Source organism: Octopus bimaculoides, chromosome 10 (assembly GCF_001194135.2).
Source record: "Octopus bimaculoides isolate UCB-OBI-ISO-001 chromosome 10, ASM119413v2, whole genome shotgun sequence".
NCBI lineage: Eukaryota > Metazoa > Mollusca > Cephalopoda > Octopoda > Octopodidae > Octopus > Octopus bimaculoides.
Window position 1 is genome coordinate 44396223 of NC_068990.1, and position 22517 is coordinate 44418739.

At 36.6% G+C, this 22517-nt stretch overlaps 1 protein-coding gene across 1 annotated transcript in view; it reads right to left on the reverse strand.

Annotated features, from left to right (window-relative positions):
- Nucleotides 1-17590: 17590 nt before the first annotated feature.
- LOC106871677 (collagen alpha-5(IV) chain) overlaps nucleotides 17591-22517 on the reverse strand; it is a gene marked incomplete at its 5' end in the record, with an annotated part of 35314 nt that continues 30387 nt past the window's right edge. Inside the window, 3 exons of the mRNA XM_014918275.2 lie at nucleotides 17591-18555; nucleotides 19824-20110; nucleotides 21606-21752. Of these exons, the coding sequence (XP_014773761.2) occupies nucleotides 18286-18555; nucleotides 19824-20110; nucleotides 21606-21752 (704 nt within the window). The remainder of the gene's footprint in view (nucleotides 18556-19823; nucleotides 20111-21605; nucleotides 21753-22517) is intronic.

Below are 22517 nucleotides of genomic sequence, written 5' to 3' on the forward strand. Positions count from 1 at the left end.
ATATATATACATATATATATATATATGCATGTATGTGTGTATATAAATACATACACATACACACACTCTCATATATACACTATATATATATAGACACACAAATGTGCACAGGGAGAATTAGATGTGTGCGTGTATTCGGTGATAAGATGCATACGTTCTCTACTGAGTGTTTTACTAAGAGTACTCAACAAATATTCATATACTTACTATGAATTAGTTGGAACTGCGACATAAATCTATAGAGCGACATAATGGACGGAAGGAACTAATCACTGGTACCGGATATAAAGGAAATACGCATGAAGTTATATCGTAGCACAAGTCTTCCGCTACAGGTTGTTTTCAAAATTGCTTCGCTGCTCAAGCACTGTTTCATAAACACACACACACACACACACACACACACACACACACACACACACACACACACACACACACACACACACACATACATGTTTAAATATATGTATATCTATACTGATATATACACGCATAAATATGTGTGTATATGTATATACGCACACATACACATATATATGAATGAAATGTGAGTGTGTGTGTGTGTATATATATATATATATATATATATATGCGTGTGGGTATGTTTTCTATGTGTACACATACATTGTTGTGTATATATATATATATATGTGCGCGCGCGCACAAAGGAAAGGGGAGAGATAGAGAGAGAAACAAACAAGCACCTGTGCTTGAAGTAGGGCGATGTAGAATATGAGATCTACCTGTATGGTTCTATTATTTGTTATCTAATCTCGTCTCACAGTATATATACGAATTATTATCCAAAGGAACCGATCACGATCTATTGTTACCCATCGTTCTACCATAGATATGCCCACGAGAATGACTTATAGGATCACATAAGCGAATTGCAGACAGAATATTAAATATAATATTAAATATAATGTGACTGTGCATTTCTGGTGTATTTATATTAGTGTTGACGGATGCTGCGATTTGACTAAGTTCCACAACACTGACTTTAAGGACTCATTGCCAAGATAAAAAAATAAATAATAATCCTTTTTTTTTTTTTTGCTCCCTTATTTTACCATAATGTCAAAAATGTCTCATGCATCCCGTGGCTCGTATGAAAGCAGCAACTATGTTAACTGTCACATTGTACCACCACCACCGTACAAAGTGCATTACTGATGCATCTGTTAGATGAGTTTTAAATAAAATGCAAATATTAAGGTTTACGAATCAAAATTTGGGTTACTGTTTTTTCTTTTTAATTTTGGCAGAAGCTTCTTTTATTTATATCTTAAAACTACGTATTTCTATATCTTTTGCAACAAACACTTAGTGTTTTTAACCACATCAAAAGAAAGATAAATTGAGTAATATCAAACTCAAGTCAGCAGTGAAGTCTGTTTGATGCATTTTGTTTTGATGTTGTTAGTTTAGGAATATATTACCTGCTATAAGCTATACCATCGTGTTAATCAGATTTATCAAGCAGTAATGACATACGTTAAATTTAGCCATTAAAAAATAATCCTAAAAAATGAACAATATGTCTAACCCTAAGACTGACTTTGACTCAATTAATGTACATTAATTAAACAGTCTATAACCAGGTTCTAAATATATGACCATGCCAGAAGAAAACGAAGAGACATCAGGCTTACTCCCGTCACAAAATTTCAAGCAAGTTACACTCATAAAACACGCGAAGTTTCAAACATTAACCCTAATCACAATATGATTTAGGAAGATATCCTCGCTCATAACTGGTCCAGCGAACAACTTCTACTAAAATACAGTTACGTATATGAGTATGGTCATATGTGTGATGATTCAATAGAATATTAGGTGTGTATATTTACACACACATCTATCGTATATATATATATATATATATATATATATATATATATATATATATATATATATACATTTATCTACAAAGACGTACATATATATATGATTGTATATATTTATGTATATATATATGCATATAAACACATATATATATTCTAACATATACGTACATATATGTATATGTATATATATGTGTGTGTATGTGTGTGTGTGTATGTATGTATGTATGTATGTATGTATGTATGTATGTATGTGTGTATGCATAAATGCATTAATACTTTTGTGTAATGCGCAAGTGTTTCCATAGTGCTGTGAGCACGTCCATAATTTTTTATTGCTTGAAATTTGGTTTCAGTTCTTCTCCCCATTTCCCCGTATTGTGAACATTAAGACGCTATTTCTAAATATATTGTATGATGTATTGTTTCAAACCTCTTTTTTATTTTTCAAAACAATATCCAATCAATTGACGAAAATACTGAAAATATTTTATATATTACTATTATATGTTATATTTACATATATATATATATATATATATCTGTATGTACGTTATATAATATTGTTATACTACTCATGTGATTGTTACTTATATTGTTATTTTTAATCCGCTTTTTTTAACGGATGTAATATATATATATATATATATATATATATATATATTCACGTTTTGTTTTTTATCAATGCATCACTCACGTTCATACATACTCGGACACATATATATGAACACTCACAAAAACGCAGGCACCCAACTATTAACACATGCTTGCACTCATATATTCATACACAGATATAAACACAGATACATATACATATATATACATATTTGTGCATATACATATATACATATACACATATATATGTATATTTACATACATATGCATATGTATAATCATATACATACACACACACACACACACACACACACACACACACATATTTATATATATATACACATACATAGATATATATTTGTATGTGTATGTATATATATCGTACATGTATGTTTAAAAGGAAGATTACTGTGATGGCAGCATGTTGACTACACGGAATCTAAGATGTGGAACTGATATATAAGTGTGTGCGTGCGTATGTGTGTGTGTATGTGTGTTATTGTGTGTGTGTAGATATATATGGTGATACATCTATGTTTGCATTTGCTTATGTATGCAAACATACAAGAACAACACAAATAATAAGAACAGTCAAATTTGTAAAGGCGTCAGTCCACCACAAGGTGGTGTCCCAGCATGGCCGCAATCCAATGACTGAAACAAGTAAAAAATAATAAAAGATAAAAATTACATACCTAAAGAGCACACGCAAAAGTAATAAACATGCATAAGACAGCTTCAACACACCTTTATACATATGAGGCACGCAGAGATGAGTTTTGTGATAAAGAAAAAACACATGTTGGTAATACTTTAAATTATGACATTGAGAAATTGATGATCCTTTGGGATATACTAGCCCACACAAACGGGAAGACTAAAGCAAATCGATTAGATGCTGTTGCCGAGATCTATCAGGAATGGAAGTGTCTCTGACCGAAGCATTAGTCCGAACAGACTAAGAAGAAATGGAGAAACTATCCTTATATAAAGATGTTGAAGTAACGATAACAAGTAAATAGAGATTGAAGACCGAAACAACTCTTATAATAACAGGTGCCTTGAGAAAATTTTTAAAAGGACATGCAGACAAATAGATGACAACCGGCCTCACCCCGCCTCCGGTATTTATGCATACACACAAGCTATAAGCAATAGCATCGCTAGACACTGAATACATAATTCAAGTCCATTTAATATGATGGTAAATACAGGAACGAAAGCGTAGCAGATAACACACTCACACACACACATACACACACATACGCACGCACACACACACACACACATATTACAGCTCACGTGTGCACACGCACACAATTGGTCATCTTATACACTCAACTGGATGCAAGCATATGTTCCCAATCATACATAATTTTTTTTAATGCAAACACGCAGTTTCATTTTGCAAATTTACATGTTCAAACATATACATAACTATATGACTGTCCGAAAATATAAACATTTTACATAACTCGAAAAAGATACTTTCATACACGTGTACACTTAAAAATATAGGATAAGAAGCAACATCACGCACAAACACACTTTCAGACACACACACACACACACACACACACACACACACACACACACACACACACACACACACACACACACACACACACACACACACACACACACACACACACACACACACACACACACACACACATACACAAACACACACACTCAGAGGAATTAAAAAGAAGTATACTTAATCCAATGAGACAAGCGCCATTATTTTGTGAAACTTCGGAATTTCTTTTATACACACACATACATACATACATACATGCATACATGCATATATATATACATAATTGCATGCATGCATACATACACACATACATATGCACATAAATATATATATGTTTGTACATACATACGTGCATCTACATGTGTATATCATACACTCATACATATATGCGCATATATTGTTACATTGATACATATTTACTTACATGCATACATACCTATCGTATTTTGTATCTCAGCCTTGATTCAATAAAAAATGTATAATAATAATAATAATAATAATAATAATAATAATAATAATAATAATAATCTTTAAAATAAAAAATTTTTTAAATCCAGCAGTTAGTTTTGTATTTTATTATATACATGTTATTGTCATTTGGATTTACGTCAATATATATATATGATATTTATATTTTGTTCTTTACCAATGTTGGGCTCTGTGGTGTACCTATGATAAAAATACTTCTCGATTGATCAGTTCTTTAAATTCTAGAAACGGGTATCATCACCATCACGATCATTACCATCATCGTCAGTGGGTCGAGTGTGCGCGAATTTGCAGGACCTTATTTTATTTGACTCATCTCTATCTTGGATGGTATGCGGTTGTTACTCTCCCTCACATCCAGTGGCATCTGTTAAGCGACTGAACTGTGTTTTCACTTTATGCAGCCAATGAAATTTTGATCATGTTAGGGTATCCAAAGAAGGGCTTCATTGACCAGATCCTCTTTACTTCCCTAGCAGTGTCCTGCCGAGCAAACTCTTCTTTCTTCTAACAAACTGAGATTTAGGATGCATATTTAAAATTCTTTTATTGGTAGTTTGTACTTTCGAGCAGGAACTGAAACTGTCACGTAGAACGTACGATTAGGTGTCATCCAGTCAAATTAAATATATTCTGCTTACTATTACGCTGTTGCAAGCAGAATCAACACTGCATTAAGGAATTGACTGTTGTTTGTGTTCTATTGGGAAGTTCAAATCTAACCATGGTTATAGATAAAGATGGGGTAGGAGATTCTGTAGAAAAACTTCGAAAATACGAAGACGACGGTGTCTCCAAAGACTGCTTAGCTCAAAGGTTTCACCTGCAAATCGCCATAAAAATTGTGTTAAGTATGTTGAAAGTGTTAGATTGTACTTTTCACTTTGACCCTCGTCAGTTCTCACTGGAAATAAGTTTCAATCGCAGGAATTTTAACCATAGCAATCTCACCGTTTTTCGCATATGCAGGGGTAACAAGATCACCATCACAAGACTGCGATGGTCATCATGATGTACATGATCTTGTAAGTGATGATAACGACGATGACGATGACGACGATGACGATGATGACCACGACGATAATGGTGATAATGATAATGGCTGTATGGTTAAGAAACGCACATTGCAGCCACGTGGTTTTGGGTTCATTCCTACTGTGCGCACCTGAAGGAAAGTGTGTGCGAAAGACTGTGTGTGTGTGTGTGTGTGTGTGTGTGTGTGTGTGTGTGTGTGTGTGTGTGTGTGTGTGTGTGAGTGTATGCATGTATACGTATATCAATGTGTGTGTGTGTTTTTGTGTATGCACGTGTAGTAATGTAAGAGTTGTAAAATATAAGCTGATATATTATTTTAGATGATATAGAACTAAGTTAAGTAAAAAATAGATATATGTGCATAATATAGAAAGAGTAAAGAGGAAGGCAAACAGTAGTGAGTGGAGGGAGGAAGTAGGTAGCTCTATAGGTGTGTGAGGAGCGTTGAAGCAAAGGAAGGCCCGCTACCGAACACACATGAATTCTCTCTCTAATCCAATTTCTAAACTTGTAAACACAATTTCCGCTCCCAAAACATTCCCTATACCTTATCGAGGTCCATTGTCAGTGAGGATCCATCGTCCAAGACTAACCTCGAAGTTTGTAAACTGTGTTTGAAGGAATCGCTGACCACCCTTTGAAACCATGACTTATCATTTAACAGTTTCTCAGATGTAACCCTCTCATACAAGCACAGATTATACTCATCATTTGCACATTATGTTAAATCTATGTAATTCCCTAATTACGTGTAACCTTAAGTTACAACTTAGTCGCACTAGTAACATATCCCTTCCACTTATACCACCCCTCTACTAAATTTCTTTTCAAGATTACTTTTACACATTCCTCTAACCCAGCACATCACCTCTTATAGCGATCCCACCCTCATACTACAAATTCTCTCCCCGTCTTTTCCAAGCTTCTTCTTCAACCAAAACCACTTAGCACTACCTACTCCTGCCTTCGTAGCCAACCAACCAATTCCTCCCTCTCTCCTTTATTGTCCAGCTCCCTCTATGTACTCACATAAATTTCAGCATACCTCCACCTTCATTCTTTGAATTCCCCTTTGGCCACCCTACTAGTGTCTATAACTGGACCCTTTCCCTCTCTTTAATACTCGCTCCTCCATTCTCTTACTATCACAATTTTCTTTAGTTGTATAGCCCCACCATCCTTAACTGTTAACATCGTTGCGAAACCCAACAACGACGACCATATTTCAAAACACTACCCATCCCACCCCTCTCACTTATCTCCCAACTCGTCATTTCTACTACTTTCCTCAATACGCTGATCACTCTCCCCTGATACGATTATCTTATCTCTTTTTACCCTTTCTTTCTTCAACACTCCCCACACCTCCATAGAACTACCTTCTTCCTCCATCCACAACACTACTTTTTGCTTTCTTCACTCTTTCTAGCTTTTAATTTTCTTGTATCATGATTAGAAATGTTAGATTTTTATCTCTCCACTCTGAAAACGGAGGCCAAATCTACCCAACATTTATTTGCTTCCATTAATGGTTGCATTGTTTTGTGCACTACGTCTTCCAACATTATGAAGAAACTCCGAGCTCACACAAATAGCCATCAGACTACCATACCTTCTCTCTTTTAATTTTCTGTGTTTCCATTTCTTATTCCATGTAAGTTTGCTCTGTTAATATATAAATATGTAAAGCTGCGGCCTGGTAGAATCGTTACCGCAAAATCCTTAGCGGCATTCAGTCCATCTTTACGTTCTGATTTCAAATTCTACCAGGGATGACTTGTCTTTCATCCTTCCAGTTTTCATTAATGTTTTATGTAGTGTTTTTGGTACCGAAAGACTTTCAAACTTCGTATACTTATCTATTTTGTGTTATAGAACAGAAAAAAATTTTTGTATTCGGATTTATTTCATGTAAAAAATTGTCTTAGTTCGATAATTTCAACCAATCACTGACAAGTATTCAGCTGTTTACAGTTACTCCTAAGCGGTGTAAAGCGTATTTAATCTCCATTACTTCTGACATTTTGCAGAGGCAACACACGTGTGTTCGTTTTCCCTAACTCTAACCCTAACCCTAACCCTAATTGACTTGCTCCTTCCCTCAAAAACCATGCCTTGTGCCTATAATAGAAAGGTTTATTAGCTACTGCCAATATGCTTCAGCCATTTTTTTGACAAGGAAATAATAATTTTATCACCACCGCGAATCGTTTGTTTACGTAGTCAGCACTCAACTTTTACGGCTGAATGGACGTCAGTCATTGGTTGAAATTGCAGAAATACGACAACTTTAACATGAAATAACTTGCGATGTACGTTTTTTTGTTAAGAAGACTAAGAGAAAAAGATGTTTTATATGACACATTCTACCAGTGTCCCAAGTTTCAAAGTGTTTCGTTAAGAAAATACTGGTGCCCTCGTTTTGAACAAGATCCCTAATGCTAAAATTTGAAATCAATATAAATCTCTAAATTTATACTTGAATATTCAGCAACTGAAAATTCTCAGTCTTTGCTTCCTCTCCATTTTCATGTATACATTTGTGGATATTTTGTGTATCTATCCAAGCAGTTCTACTTGTTTTTTTTTTGTTTTTTTTTTAATTATTATCTCCATATCTGATCGCCTGGATTCCTCCTTTAACCACTCTTTACCCCGCGTACTTAGCCCTCGATTAAGATTTCGGAGTGTAAGTTCAAATCATTTGAGTGCTACTTATGTGTATGTGTGTATACATGTGTATATATGCAGCTGGAATATTTGTACAACGTCTTCAGAAAACTTTTTTCTTTCTACTGGAGGCATCCAAGCCTCTCAACGTAAGAGCTGTTGTGCAATAAATACTGGTTAGTTTTCTTCGAAATTTGTATTTATTTTACAGTGGCGCTTAAAAGAAGTCAGAACGATATCTTCTACATTCTAAAGTGTGCGTAAGACAAGTCCAGACTACTTAAGAATTATGCAGACAAGAAATCTTGGAAGAATTAACTCGTGAAATAATACAGCTCTCTATGAAGCTAGAAGAGGAACAAGTTTTGGAAAGATTGCTGAAAAGAAAAGAAAATATATCGTAGCTGTGACATCATCTCTATTGAGAGTTGCATATCAAAGTTTATCAAATGCGCTAACACATATTAGTTATTTGAAACCGATGAGAATTTTAGTTAATCTACCTGATATAACCACTGAAACAATTGATGAATCGGTGTCAAAGAAACCGAAAAGTGCCAGTGTTTGTGGAAAAGCTGATGAAATTCATCGGCCTTTTCTTACAAATGATGTATTCTATCAGTACTGGAGACCACCCACAGGAGAACTGGAGAGTATCTATAGCAACAGCGATTCAACAGAAAAATACGGCAGTCTTCTAGTCAATTAAATATGATTATCACTCAGGCATTCTCGTTAAAATTTCTGTAATGGGTTATAGCTTATCAGACTACGAACAAACATGGCGGAACAAATTTTCGACTCTCCTGCTTTAAGCCACATAAATATACTTTCAGTTAAATAGACTACTGAACAAATAGTATCATTAATAATTAGTGGTACTGACGCTCGCTGCCTCTTAACAGTACTGCTTTTGGAGGAAATATTCTAATTCCAAAACATTTTACTGTGTTAACAAAGTAGTAATTCAAGACATCTTAACTGTATAAATTAGTAAAGATGTTAATTCTATAATTCTGTTATATTCATGTACACCAATACCAATGCTTATGTTCGTACTCCTTCTAGCAGTCATAATGTATTTGAGACGCTTGCAGGCATACATCAAAGCGAAACCCTTGCACCTTAGCTTTTCAAAATTGTGAATTACCTAATGCGTATATCCTTTCAAGAAAAATGTTAATATACTGTCAGAGGTAAGCGATCCAAAAATAAGCATTCTAATATAGTCTTTAGAGATTGTGCAGCAATATGCATGTATATATGCACACAAACACATATTTATGAATATATGTGCCTATTACACAATGATATACATACATATAAATACACACACACATATATTTGTACATATGTCTATATATATGTGTATATGTGTGTATGTATGTATAGGTGCACCAATCCGTACATTCGCCTATATGTATGGATTCGTGCGCTTACGCGAACACTATAAACTTTTCTACTCCCTTACCTTTACTCCCTCCCCTTACTTAGCGGTCCATAGCTCTTTTGTCTTAATAACGGTCAACCACACAGTAATTTCCCTTTGTTTAACGGTCATTTTTCACATGAATTTTCAATGGCCGGATAACTGAAGAGATAGCGGCGTGGGTTCTGACCCCGGCATCCGAAACTCGGAGTTTTATCATGGCTACCGAATAAGTGTCACATATTTTTACAGATATATATATATATATATATATATATATATATATATATATATATATATATATATATATATATATATATGCGTGTGTATATAACCATATGTGTGCGTGTATATACGGATCTAGTTAAACTGATTTACAAAATCTGCATTTTTTAAAAGGAAGAAAATAAAAATCTGAAAATCGGCAATATTAATGTAGTTTTCCACTCTTATTGCTATGAAGCATGATATTGTGGAGAAAAGATTGGAGGAAAAGGTTACAGAAGTTTAAAAATCGAAAAAAACTGTACTTTTAGCGAGACAGAAATTTTCTGCGTTTAGTGGTGTCAACTTTAAGGTTGTACCCTGTGGAATTTATAGTTCAGTGTCTATGAAATGACCTGTTAATTGTAGGTTTCTAAATAAACAGAAGTACCTAATAAAATCAACATGTATCATCTTACTGTTTCTTTTGTCTCTTCATTGATTTCTGTAGTGTTTTGTATGATTTTATTATTTTTAAAATTAATTTGTTATATTAATATATTTGTCTGCATGTGTTTACTTTATGCATGTTTCAGTATTATGTATACCTGTCATGTATTTGTGTATATCTTTAATACATAAGCGCCTGTGGATGTAATTCTTCATATATAAGTTTATATGCATACATCCGTGTGTGTGTGTGTGTGTGTGTGTGTTTGTGTGTGTGTCTGTGCGTGTGTCTCTGTGTGCGTGTGTTTGTGTGTGTGTGTGTGTGTGTGTGTCTGTGTGTGTGTCTGTGAAATGGGGGTGTCTGTCTCCAAACCTCCAAAATTGAGTAACGTTTTCATGCTTGAATTTGTAAACTGCGATAAGAATAACACTGGTCAACAAAGAATTTGTCCCAAGAAAAAGAATACCTGCATCTTATATGTTATTGCATGCAGAATTCAAAAATAACGTCAAATTATCTGTATCACCCACAAGTTTCTCTGTTCGACGATATCCCTCTCAGTTCCTGTTACGTGGGCTAAATATCAGCTAAGCTGTTGAAATGTGAAGCTAACGGTTTAAGAAATACAATTTAAATGTTTATGAACAGAATTAACCTAGTGAAATCATAAATCTAGCTATCTGGGTTAATGAGTCTCTGAAGCTTGACAATACTGAGTCGACGAGTCACTGATGTTTTGTCAGTACTATGCTTGAAGTGTAGGTGTGCGGTTGTGTACTAAGTTCGCATATTCCATTAACTTTCATAATGCCAAAAAACTGTATAACCATCGCGAACAACTATATTTGCAGTGACTTGTCAAATCACAAAGATGGCGTTTCACGCTATTGCTTAAAAAGTTCTATGTGCATTATTTTGATTGCCAAGTGGGTGACCAGGATAAACGCTGGTCATGTATGTTGTACTATTTTCACGGCACTGGCTATTTTCGTGGCACTGGCACTAAAAAGGCTTCCAAGTAATTCACAAAAAACAGAAAAGTCCCCTTCACTGAAGGGATGCTGGAGAGGGGGAGTAGTAAGGGGGCGGCTTTTTTCCAGGTGTTAATTGACTGAAGCATAACAAAGATACAAAGGCACAGGTCTTACATTTTCAAATTTTCTAAATTAAATGAAGTTTTGCCCTTTTAGATCCTGTTAATTATTCAACTGGTACTTATTTGAGGGTTGATAAAATAAGCTCTAGTTGAATGTGTAACCAGTTCGGTTGATCATACAACTAGAATGATCATCCTAGAAAGATATGAAGATCCATTTCCTTAAGTTTTTTTTTACTTATACACATCAGCAAATGAACCATTGGGGTAATCCCTGTGTGGTTGTTCAATTTACTAGAAATAACAGCAAAATCTCCCTCACACTATACTCTAGCATTTTAAAATTGAAGGACACATTAAATAATATTGTCCTACATCTTCAATAAAAATACAGAATGGCTCATTCTGACCTGACCTGGGTTTAAACTAAAAGGCATTCGTTGCAATGAATGTAAACACAGAAAAACTTCACGAAATATATGTAAAATATGTATGAAAAATATATGAAAAATATATAAAATATTAAGACAACTGACGTAAAATATCTACAGTAAAATTCTACTCTTTTACTCTTTTAGTTGTTTCAGTCATTTGACTGCGGCCATGCTGGAGCACCGCCTTTAGTCGAGCAAATCGACCCCAGGACTTATTCTTTGTAAGCCTTGTACTTATTCTATCGGTCTCTTTTGCCGAACCGCTAAGTTACCGGGACATAAACACACCACCGTCGGTTGTCAAGCGATGTTGGAGAGACAAACACAGACACCCAAACATATACAGACATATACACACACATATATATATGTATACGATAGGCTTCTTTCAGTTTCCGTCCACCAAATCTACTCACAAGGCGTGGGTCGGCCCGAGGCTATAGTAGAAGACACTTGCCCAATGTTCCACGCAGTGGGAAGGAACCCGGAACCATGTGGTTGGTAAGCAAGCTATTTACCACACAGCCACTCCTGCGCCTATCCCTTCTAATTGATAATTTTTTATTAAAACAAAACACGTGTGTGAAATAAATCTCGTGGTGTGAAGAATCAACACAACACAACGTGCGGTTGTCATAGTAACAAGCTGTTAATACCTCGTTGTCTGTTGATTGGCTAAAATTACCTAAATTTTCCCAACTTTAATTCCAAATAATAACAGATTCTTTAATTTACAAGATAAATAAGTTGGTTGATCGTTATCAAAATTCAGAGTTGCATCGATACACCAAAACAGAAATGAATCTGAGCAAAATTAGAGGCTGATTTTAAATCAGTTTAACTAGTCGCACTTCGCCGCCACTGATCCTCTATAAATTTCTAAAGCTGAATATCCACAGATCCCATTGCCCAACTGGTAGAGGGCTGTGAGAGCCTGGCGACATTCTAGATGCTTAATAATAATAATGATAATAATAATAATAATAACAATAATAATATCTTTTTATTGGCCACAAGGGCCGAACACAAAACAAATAGGGACGATACAATACAAGGGAAAGTTGGGTGTTGAACAATGCCGTATATACAATAAGTAACAAAACAAGTAACAAAACAAACGATAAAAATTCCCCAAAAGTGGGGAGTCCCTCACAGGGACAGCCGTGTTATTTCTACTACCAGATGCACCTCAGAAGGCGCCTCTCTCCTTCCCGAATTACCCGGTTTATAAATGAAAGTTCAGACTAGGCCTATTCACACTGGCCATTCTTGCCACATTCAATCACCTTTCAAAAAATTTACTGAGAGGCAGAACTACCTTCTCTATCCTGGCTTTCGTTTTCCAGTGGAACTTGAAAACGTTGAAGAGAGCTTAACCGAAGAAGTACGTCTGCCTTCAGTCCTTTCAATATCGTCCGTTACACTACCTTTTTTGCCATAGCCACCAGACAGAGGGAAACTGCCTTTCCTCCCCGGCCAAAGGAAGGCAGAGCGATCTTCACAATGGACTCGGCTGATAAACGGATCCGTCCTACACGTGACAACAGCTGTTTGACGAAGCTCCACAAGTCAGTAATGCACGAACACTGGACGTGTGTATGCAGGACGATTTCGTCGTCCAGCACACACACATCGGGCAAGTCCGCTGATAGCACTTCCGTGTCTGTAGAGCTTGTCTCGAACCGGCAGAGCTCCTCGGTAGTACTGCCAGGCCAGTGATTTCTGGAAGCTATCCATAGGTCCCAACCCGAAAGTCTTTCGGAAAAGACAAGTTAGTTGATCACTCCCGATGCTCAGAGTTCCTTGCGGACATCGTTGCACTTTCCCTCCACTAATCGCCTATAAAACTCCATAGTGGATCTTCCACCGACACTCCAAGTCCAGGCGCTCTTTCTTGGTCTACGTCTGATCCAGGACTGTAGCTCCATTAACAAGACGAGCTGCGGAAAATCTTGTGTGACAAACAGTGACCATCGGCTCACAGTTAAGAAAGTGCTGGAGATGTTGCATCCTCAGCGCGTGTCTGTGCATCAATAACCACTCCTCCACTCAGTCTTCCACTCAGCGGCTGTCTGACGAGCGGAACACGTTCCTTCCAAAGGAAGCAGAAGTGAAATCACCCCAGCTTTATCAACCACGAAGCAGGGCAAGGAACAACTGTCAGGTGGTAGTAGATGACGGATGCGATTTATACATTCACAACCTCTGCCCAACCCTTCATGAACAGCTTCCTCTTTGCCCATTTCTAGGAAAGATTGGCTACCCTGTTTCCAGTTCTTGTCCACCTGGAATTCAGGACCAAACCAGAACCCGAGCAATTTAACCGATCCTTCCGTCCAGCACCCTACTACGCTGTCGGTTAGCGTAGATCCGCCTCTCCAAGTGCTAAGTTGCAGGCCTACCGACTTGTACTGATTAATTTTTGCTCCTGTCACCGCTTCATACTCTCTTAATATAGTGCCGATCACCTCGATTCCCGAGCTGTTCGACACTACTACGGTGAAGTCGTCTGCATATGCGCATACGAACCTTCCACATCCTAGATCACACGGGATGCCCCTCAAAATATCCAACTTCCTTAATAATGGCTCGAGATCCAGCACGTACAGAAGTGAAGAGAGTAGGTATCCTTGACGGACCGAACGATAAACGATTCCGTTAGATAACCGTTTACTTTGACCACCGAACAGATCTCGCTGCACATTGCAGCGATCCAACCTCTGAAAACGGGACCCAAATCGGCCACCGCGTGGACAGCGTCCAAATATTGATGGTCGACCCTGTCAAAAACTTTCGATTGATCCAAATTAATCAGGACACCAACCATGCCAGGTTCCTTCCCTACCCTTTCTACGATGAAGTACGTGAGGTAGAGGTTGTCGTAAATAGATCTTTTCAGGATAGCACAACTCTGCGCACCACCGACCTGCTTATCGACGACAAGCGCCAACCTTTTGGCTAACACCTTGGGTTTGTGAGGTTTTTCACCCCCTCTCCTATCGGCTAGCCCCACCCTATCCAGGCGTGAATCCAAAATCCAGAACTAAAGAGCGAGAAATCCCAAGGAAACCTCCAAACGTTTGAAGAAATCTGGTTGCCCTGCCCCAGTTGGGGCGGACACCACCGACTAGTCTGAAAGCCCCACTTTGCTGCTGTTCACATCCAGGGCCACCAACTTACCTTCAAGATTCGAGTTTTTCTTAAACAGTACTGCCACCCCTTCCCCAATTCCAGACCGACTAAGAGATGCGTAGATCTCAAAATCGTCGAAAACGGGGGCTAGATAGCGTATGTCGGAAATCTTGGTTTCGCTGACGGCTGTCACATCCATAGATAGTGATCTGAGGCCGTTTAGCAGGCGATCCTGCTTCCAGGGAGACTCCAAACCACGAACATTTTATACTACCTACTCTTAAACACCCCAGGATGACCGAAAAGAACTTAGAGAAGACACAAAGGGGCGCCTATTTACCCCTTGGGTATTGCTGGCGGTTAGGTAGCTCCACATCCATGAGTCTTGAGTGTTTCTCTGGAACACTCTTTAAAAACCTACTCGTAGCCTTTACATTAGGGGTTCCCACGTCTTGCGGGAAGCTCTCTCTCTATAGGCATTCGCACCAACACCAGTGTTTCTGGCATTTGAAAGGTGCTGGTACCAAAGATCACATTCTCTCTCTCTCCACGTCCTTTCTTCGTGCTAAGAGGTCCATCAATTGTTTACTTGCCCTCCTCACTAGCATGAAGTTTGGTGCTTGTGTGGCGGGTTGTTGTTGTTGGGAGTGTTGGTGGAGGAGTTTGTGATTGGGGTGATGGAGATGTTGGTGATGTTGTAGGTGTGTCTGTGGCTGTTGTGGGTGTGTTTTTTATGGGTTTTTTTTTGTTTTGGTGTGTGTGTGTGTTAATGTGAGACATGATCTTTATTGTGATCCCTTTTCAGTTTTAGAGGTTCTTCACTTTCGCTGCGTGTTGCCGATGAATCTATCTCTGTGGAACCAGGGTGTGAGTTGATGAGGTTTGAAGTAGACGGGGATAGGGAGGGAGTAGGAGAGCTTCGTGGGGGAGGCCCCTACGTGCTGCGTGTGTCCTTATATATTGTCTCTTTTGCTGTTAAAGGGAGTGAATCGGGTGCATCTGTTGCTGGTGTTGTTGGTGTTGCAGGTGTTACTGAAGTTGTTGGTGTTGTGCTGTGGTTAATGTTGCTGCTATGGCTGGAGTGGTGATTTTCCTTCACTTTTTGATTTTGTTGTTCTTGTTGATGATGATGGTGTTGTTGCAGGTGTTGGAGCTGCTTTGGTTGTTGTTGTTGTTGTTGTTTTTGATGTTGTTGTTGGGGCTTTTGGAGACCTGGTGTTGGCAGTAAGGGACTTCCCTGGTTCCCTGTCTTAGGTTAGGGGCAGAAAGCTCTCAAATGTCCTGTCGCTCTACACAAGTGGAGCCGTGGCCTTCTACCCTCAACTGTGACATGTAAGTCTACCGCTCCTGAAAGGCGAATGAGGTGTGGGATCTGGTGAATAACCCTTGGTTGAATGTCGAGGAGCACCTCCACACTGATCCCAGACAAATTTTCACATTGTGCCTACTTTACTTCCAGGAGGCTGTTGATTCCTTGCAAAGCGATTGCCGCTACAATCTACCACAAGTTTACCTCTGGTGGTATCCTAGCGATCTTTATGCGCATCATCCTCCTTCTTAAATAGGCTAGATAGAGCGCATATTTTTCACTCCGACAGGGAACTACGGAGTGTTTGGCGATCAGAGCTTCAGATTTAAAGAGCATTGAATTGCCTGCAAGCTGGTTTTGCCCTTCATATATGCAGAATGTCGGGCATTATTTCTCTGTGTCATTTCCACGTCCACCTGTCTCGCCATCTCTGGCTGCTTCGTGTTTACGGAGACGCATCTGTACAGCACAGTTTTCTGCCAACACCTCAAGTGGGATGGCAACACTGGCTTGCGCCTTTTCCAGTCTTATTAATTTAGCTACCTCAGCTAGACACATGTCTTTCTGAAGAGGTTCCATAAAAGAAAATCCCTTGCTTCTCGTTGCTGTCGCATCGAATGTATTCTGGTTGATATTATCATTTATTACGATGTTATTTGTTGTAGTGGTGGCGGAGCTGGCTGTGGAACTACGGCGTCTTGTATCTCTCTATCTGAAACACCTCTCTCACCTCCTCTTCTATGTTCTTCAACAAGGCTGGTTTCGCCATGTTTGTTTTCTTTGTAGATTAATTTTTGAAACAATTATTTTGAGATATCAGAACCTAAAGTTGGCACAAACGACACAAAGCAACCCATCTATGCAAAGGTGGTGCTTTGGGTAAACGTTTAGTAACAAAATAAGCAATTAACAACTTTTGGAAACAAAATTTTTAAGCAAAAATTTACCAGCAGACAAACATGTGCATTCCGTCAGAACGAATAATAATAATAATAATAATTATTATTATTATAATAATAATAATAATAATAATAATAACAATAGATAGATAGATAGATAGATAGATAGATAGATAGATATTCCTGTGGGCTAATAGGAACATTGTCAGGCCACTTAGAATGAATAACTGAATTTGTGAGTGTATGTATGCATATGTGTGTGTGTGTGTGTGTGTGTTTATTTTTACAACTGTCTAAAACACTTTGCTGCGCTTGTTCGCCCCTTTATGTTTCATAACTTAGGTCGGAATAATTGACTAAATCTAAATACGGTTTCCCACAGTTTAATGACGACAGAGACCAGTGAATGGTCGATAAAAGAACAAAAATAAACAAGTCGGTTTACATTTATTTTTGTAGGATTTTATTATCTGGTCTGGGATGTCATAAAAAAAATAATCAATATAAAACCATGTAATAAAACAAACAGGTGAACAGAACAGTGGAAAAAAATGTCTGCTTTGGTGGTTTTTGTTTTCCCTGATGTTGAGGACAAGGTGATAATGTGTTAAAATTGCGCTGCGAGAACCAAAAGTGATGGGTTAAACTAACGTTACGGTGGCGTTACACCAGTAAAATTTCTTCAAGAAACACCCTTCGCACTGACAAAGACCTGATACCGTTTCTTGTATTAAAATAATTCCTTAGATTACACAGGAGGATGATCGGTGTTTTAGTTGTAGCTTTCGTGTTTGTATATTTCTTCATTAGTACTTTTTTTCAATTATAATTAGTTTTGCTATTCGTGTTAAAACCTCGTTTTCATGTACGGTGTTTCGCTTTCTGTCTAACCCAACAAATTTTATAACTTCCTTATTTTTTGTTTACTTTTTTGTTTGTTTATTTTTATTTTACTTCATTCTTCAATAAAAAAAAATGTCATCGTTACGTACAAGCCTAGATGTCTTATCTTGCATGTACTTTCACACATTCTGTCAAATGTTCTCCTTTCTTTCTTGTTTGTTAAAAAAATATTTTAAGAGAGTTTTCTTTACTTTTTTTTAATAATTATTTCATTCGTTTAACAATCATCTTTTTATTGCGCGTTCTCATCATACGCACATACCTTGCACCGACTGATTCGCTGAATATGTTCACCTGACTTCAGTGTTTGACTCTGTGGGTTAAGAGGACCATTTGGACTGCTTGTCTTGTCAATACCTGCTAACCAATAAGAGTGTTTGTCGTGGAAGTAGTAGCACTCGCCTCGGTTATTACATTCAATGTAAGGGTTGAAATAGAATGATTCCAGACAACTACCAGGGCTGCCTAATGGTTGACCACCGCCTACGGCACCAATTGTGTGCTAAAACGAAAAAACAAATAGACATTGTTAGGGGTAAGATTTGAGGTTAAAATAAATATAAATAAACAATTGTTTTTTTACTTTACTAATATTTTGTTTTGTTAAACAACATTTATTTGGGGATGAAGTATATCTAATACGAAGGGGGACCAAATTCCTATTTTTCATTCTATCTACAATTTAGTATCATGTCACTAAGTTCAAATATAGGAGAGTTTGACTTAGCGTTACATTCCCTCTAACAGAGTAATTCTGTTAATGACTTTGTGATGTACCGGGGATTAACTGAAAAGTTACTGGCTCACTTTGCCATAGAAAATATGGAACATTGCTCACTTAGTATTATTAATCGTGTATTTAACATAATTATCAAAAACAAATTTTCCTAAAGTCTTAGTGCATTGTTTTTCAAACCCGCGACGCACCGTTTGAAAGCTCTTGTCCTAATAATTAGTAAGATTCATTCTTAGCGACAGAAGCAGTACTAGTTCAAAATTTGTGATCTATCCGTCTTGAGAAATTATCTCTTATAGACATATAATGTTAAAAGCACAGAAAATATCAGCAGATGGTTGACCACCTCCTATGGCACCACAAGTTTTATTCTGCTGTCTTGGAGTCAAGCTTTTGTTGCTGTTGTTATTATTGTAGCGGATAACGTCAATTATAGACCAAAGACATTTCAGTCGTTCTTTCACTGATTTTGAAGATTTAGATGCCATTTCTAATGGGTTGAGCGACTTTGTACAAGCTTCCTGGTTTAATCCTTTGATCAGTAGTTGTATACGTTACTAAATATGTCAGTATTTTGAATTCAAAACGCCCCTGCTATAAAATAGTTATATGACTTACTTAGATACATTGTCATTTTTATGGGCTGTGAAGATGTTGGTGAAGGATGGGGTGGGGAAGTGATGTCATGTAAAAACTCCCAGCTATGCATTTTATGTTATCCAAATGCTTGGATATTAACTGTTTTTTTTAAATTGAAATCTCAATTAAGATATATTTACCTTCATCCACATGAAACTTTATTATAACGGACATATTTCTCCATTCTCTTATAAAATATATTGTACCTAAACAAAGGTAAACTTCATTTTTTATTCATTTTATTTTCATGGGGGCAGGCTATAAACAAGTGTACCATCGTGTAATTGGAGTCGATGTAATCGATTGCGACTTACTCATAAAAAAACATGTGGCTTTCTACTTAGATCAGTATTCAATATTGTTATGATTAATAACAGTTTTGTCTCTATCCTTACCATGACGAAACTGAATCCTGTCCAGAGTTCGTTCCATCCCTTAGGACATTCTGGTACCATTACTGACTGGCTGTGTACAGCAATGAGAGGTGTTGGTGACTGACAAGCTGCGCATCTGCTGATGTGTTCTAAAACTTCATCTCCCATGACAGGCATCATGGGAACACTCCTACCCGTCGATAGCCAGTAACTTGTGGCTGTTCTTGTAGCAAAATTGCATGTTCCGGAAATGGTACAGAACAAGAAAGGAATTGGGCTGAATTTCTCCAAACAGGAACCGCCCATACCTAAAGAAAGACAAATAAGAGATGAATGTAGTATTTGTACATCAATCTAATTTCAATACATAAGAGAATATTTGTGGTTTTGATGAACACCTCTTGCATTGAAAAATTATCTTAACACTAAACTACGTAGGATTATATAAATTAGTTAAAAACAGAAATTGTAACAAATTATTACTGTTGTTATTATTATTATTATTATTATTATTATTATTATTATTATTATTATTATTATTATTATTATTATTATTATTATTATTATTATTATGAAGGCAGCGAGATAGTAGAATCGTTAGCATACCGGGCGAAATATTTAGCGGTATTTTGTCTGCTGCTATGTTTTGAGTTTAAATCCCGCCGAAGTCGACTTTGCCATTCATTCTTTCAGGGTCGATAAATTAAGTACCAGTGAAGCACTGGGATCAATGTAATCGACTAGTCCCCTCCACACAAATCTGAGGCGTTGTGCCTCCAGCAGAAAGGATTATTACTATTGTTATTATTATCATTAGATAAAAGAAATCATTATTAATAATAAGAAAAAAGCGCTACCGTACATACACTTGCACATCCCCATGCATGCATTAACAGACATATTCACATACTCATGCGTATGCATATGTGTAAGAATGTGTGAAATTTTTGCTGGCATAATAAACTAATATTAATACAAAATTGTATAATGTCTCCAGAAAATAATTAAAATCAATAACACATCGGCTATAACATTAATTTAATGAATAATTAATATATTCAATAGTGGTATTAGCAGCGATAATATTGGAGTTAATGATATAATGTAGTGAAACTTGTACTAGTGGTGGTGGTGTTGATAGTGGAGAAGAACGAAATTAATTAAGGTACAGCCAGCCGTACGTGTCTCGCAAACAAGTATGTCTTCGAAACATGTATCATGGTTTCACTAATTGTTTCAGTGCCTATAGGGTCGCGAACAATCAGCTCTGTCAGTTGCTACCCAGTGGAATATCTAGGATGTGACAACTGGAGAAAGAGAAGATTGAATAGACTGAGTAGACTGGTGCCACGTTAAATAAAGTGCCTTACTCAAGAATAGTACACGCTGCTAGCTCCAGGAACTGAACCCACGATCTTATGATTATGAGACGAACACTTCTAACCACTAGGGCATGCACTCTAATTATCAAAATAAATAAAACTGGCATATAGTTCAATGTTATACGCCGTTGAAGACTAAATCGCCTTTCACTCGGTAAATGAATTCGAACATATTTCGTTAATCAGAGATGAAAAATACACAGCAAGCCCATACGAATAAAAACGAAATGGTACATGAATAGTTGTGCCACAAATGAACAACTGATTGAATGAATGAATAAAGTACAAGAGTAACAAACAAGTGTATAAATGAGAGATATGAACTAAATGAATCTAAAATTGTTAATTTCTCACTGATGCAGAAACACGTTTGATTGGCTATTAAATCTTAGAGTTAGAAATATTATGGTTTGAATCATACCCAAATCTTGGACGTGGATTCTTCCTTCATCTTCTGTGTGCAACAAACTGTAGCCGTTCCAAACTTTTGTGTGATTGTGGAGACAGTTGGGTGTTGAATGGGACTGACTGTGGCGTACATATATATACGCTGAGGGTCCAAGTGGTCCTAAACATCAAATATATAACAGAAATCTGTAGAAGTATATATATATATATATATATATATATATATATATATATATATATATATATATATATATATATATATATATATATGGGAGATTTTGTTTTTGAAAATGCACCTGAATTTGAAAAACTTGTAATAGTTTTTAAATAAATTTATTTACCTCCGTACCAAACTAGTTTCAACATTTTTTTGTTTATCAAAGGTATAAACGTACGGGATTTTGAGAATTTAAAATTGCGAATTTGAAAACAGCAGGTCTAAATAAATAAATGCTCTAAAAATTCAATAATATCAAAAATGATCGGTGAAGAATATTAAAATAATCTAGATCGACATGTTTAAATGATTAAATGTTAACAAAATTCGATAATATAAAAAAATGATCGTACAAGAATATAAAAAATATGAATCACCAAAGGCTAAAAACCTTGTACGCGACGGGAAAAAATCACACGCAAGATGAGAGAAACTGTAAGAAAACCCCCTTTTTATTAATCTCTTTTTTCTATTTTTCTCTCTCTTAACTCAGTATGACCGAACTTTTAGTGATCCACACTTTGTATATTCTACACCGATCATTTTTGATATTATTATTTTGATATTACACACGCACACGCACACGCACTTATATATATATATATGCATATATCTGTGTGTGTGTTTATACATATACACATGTATACACATATATATATGCATATATACATATACACATATACATATATATATATGTACATGTATATA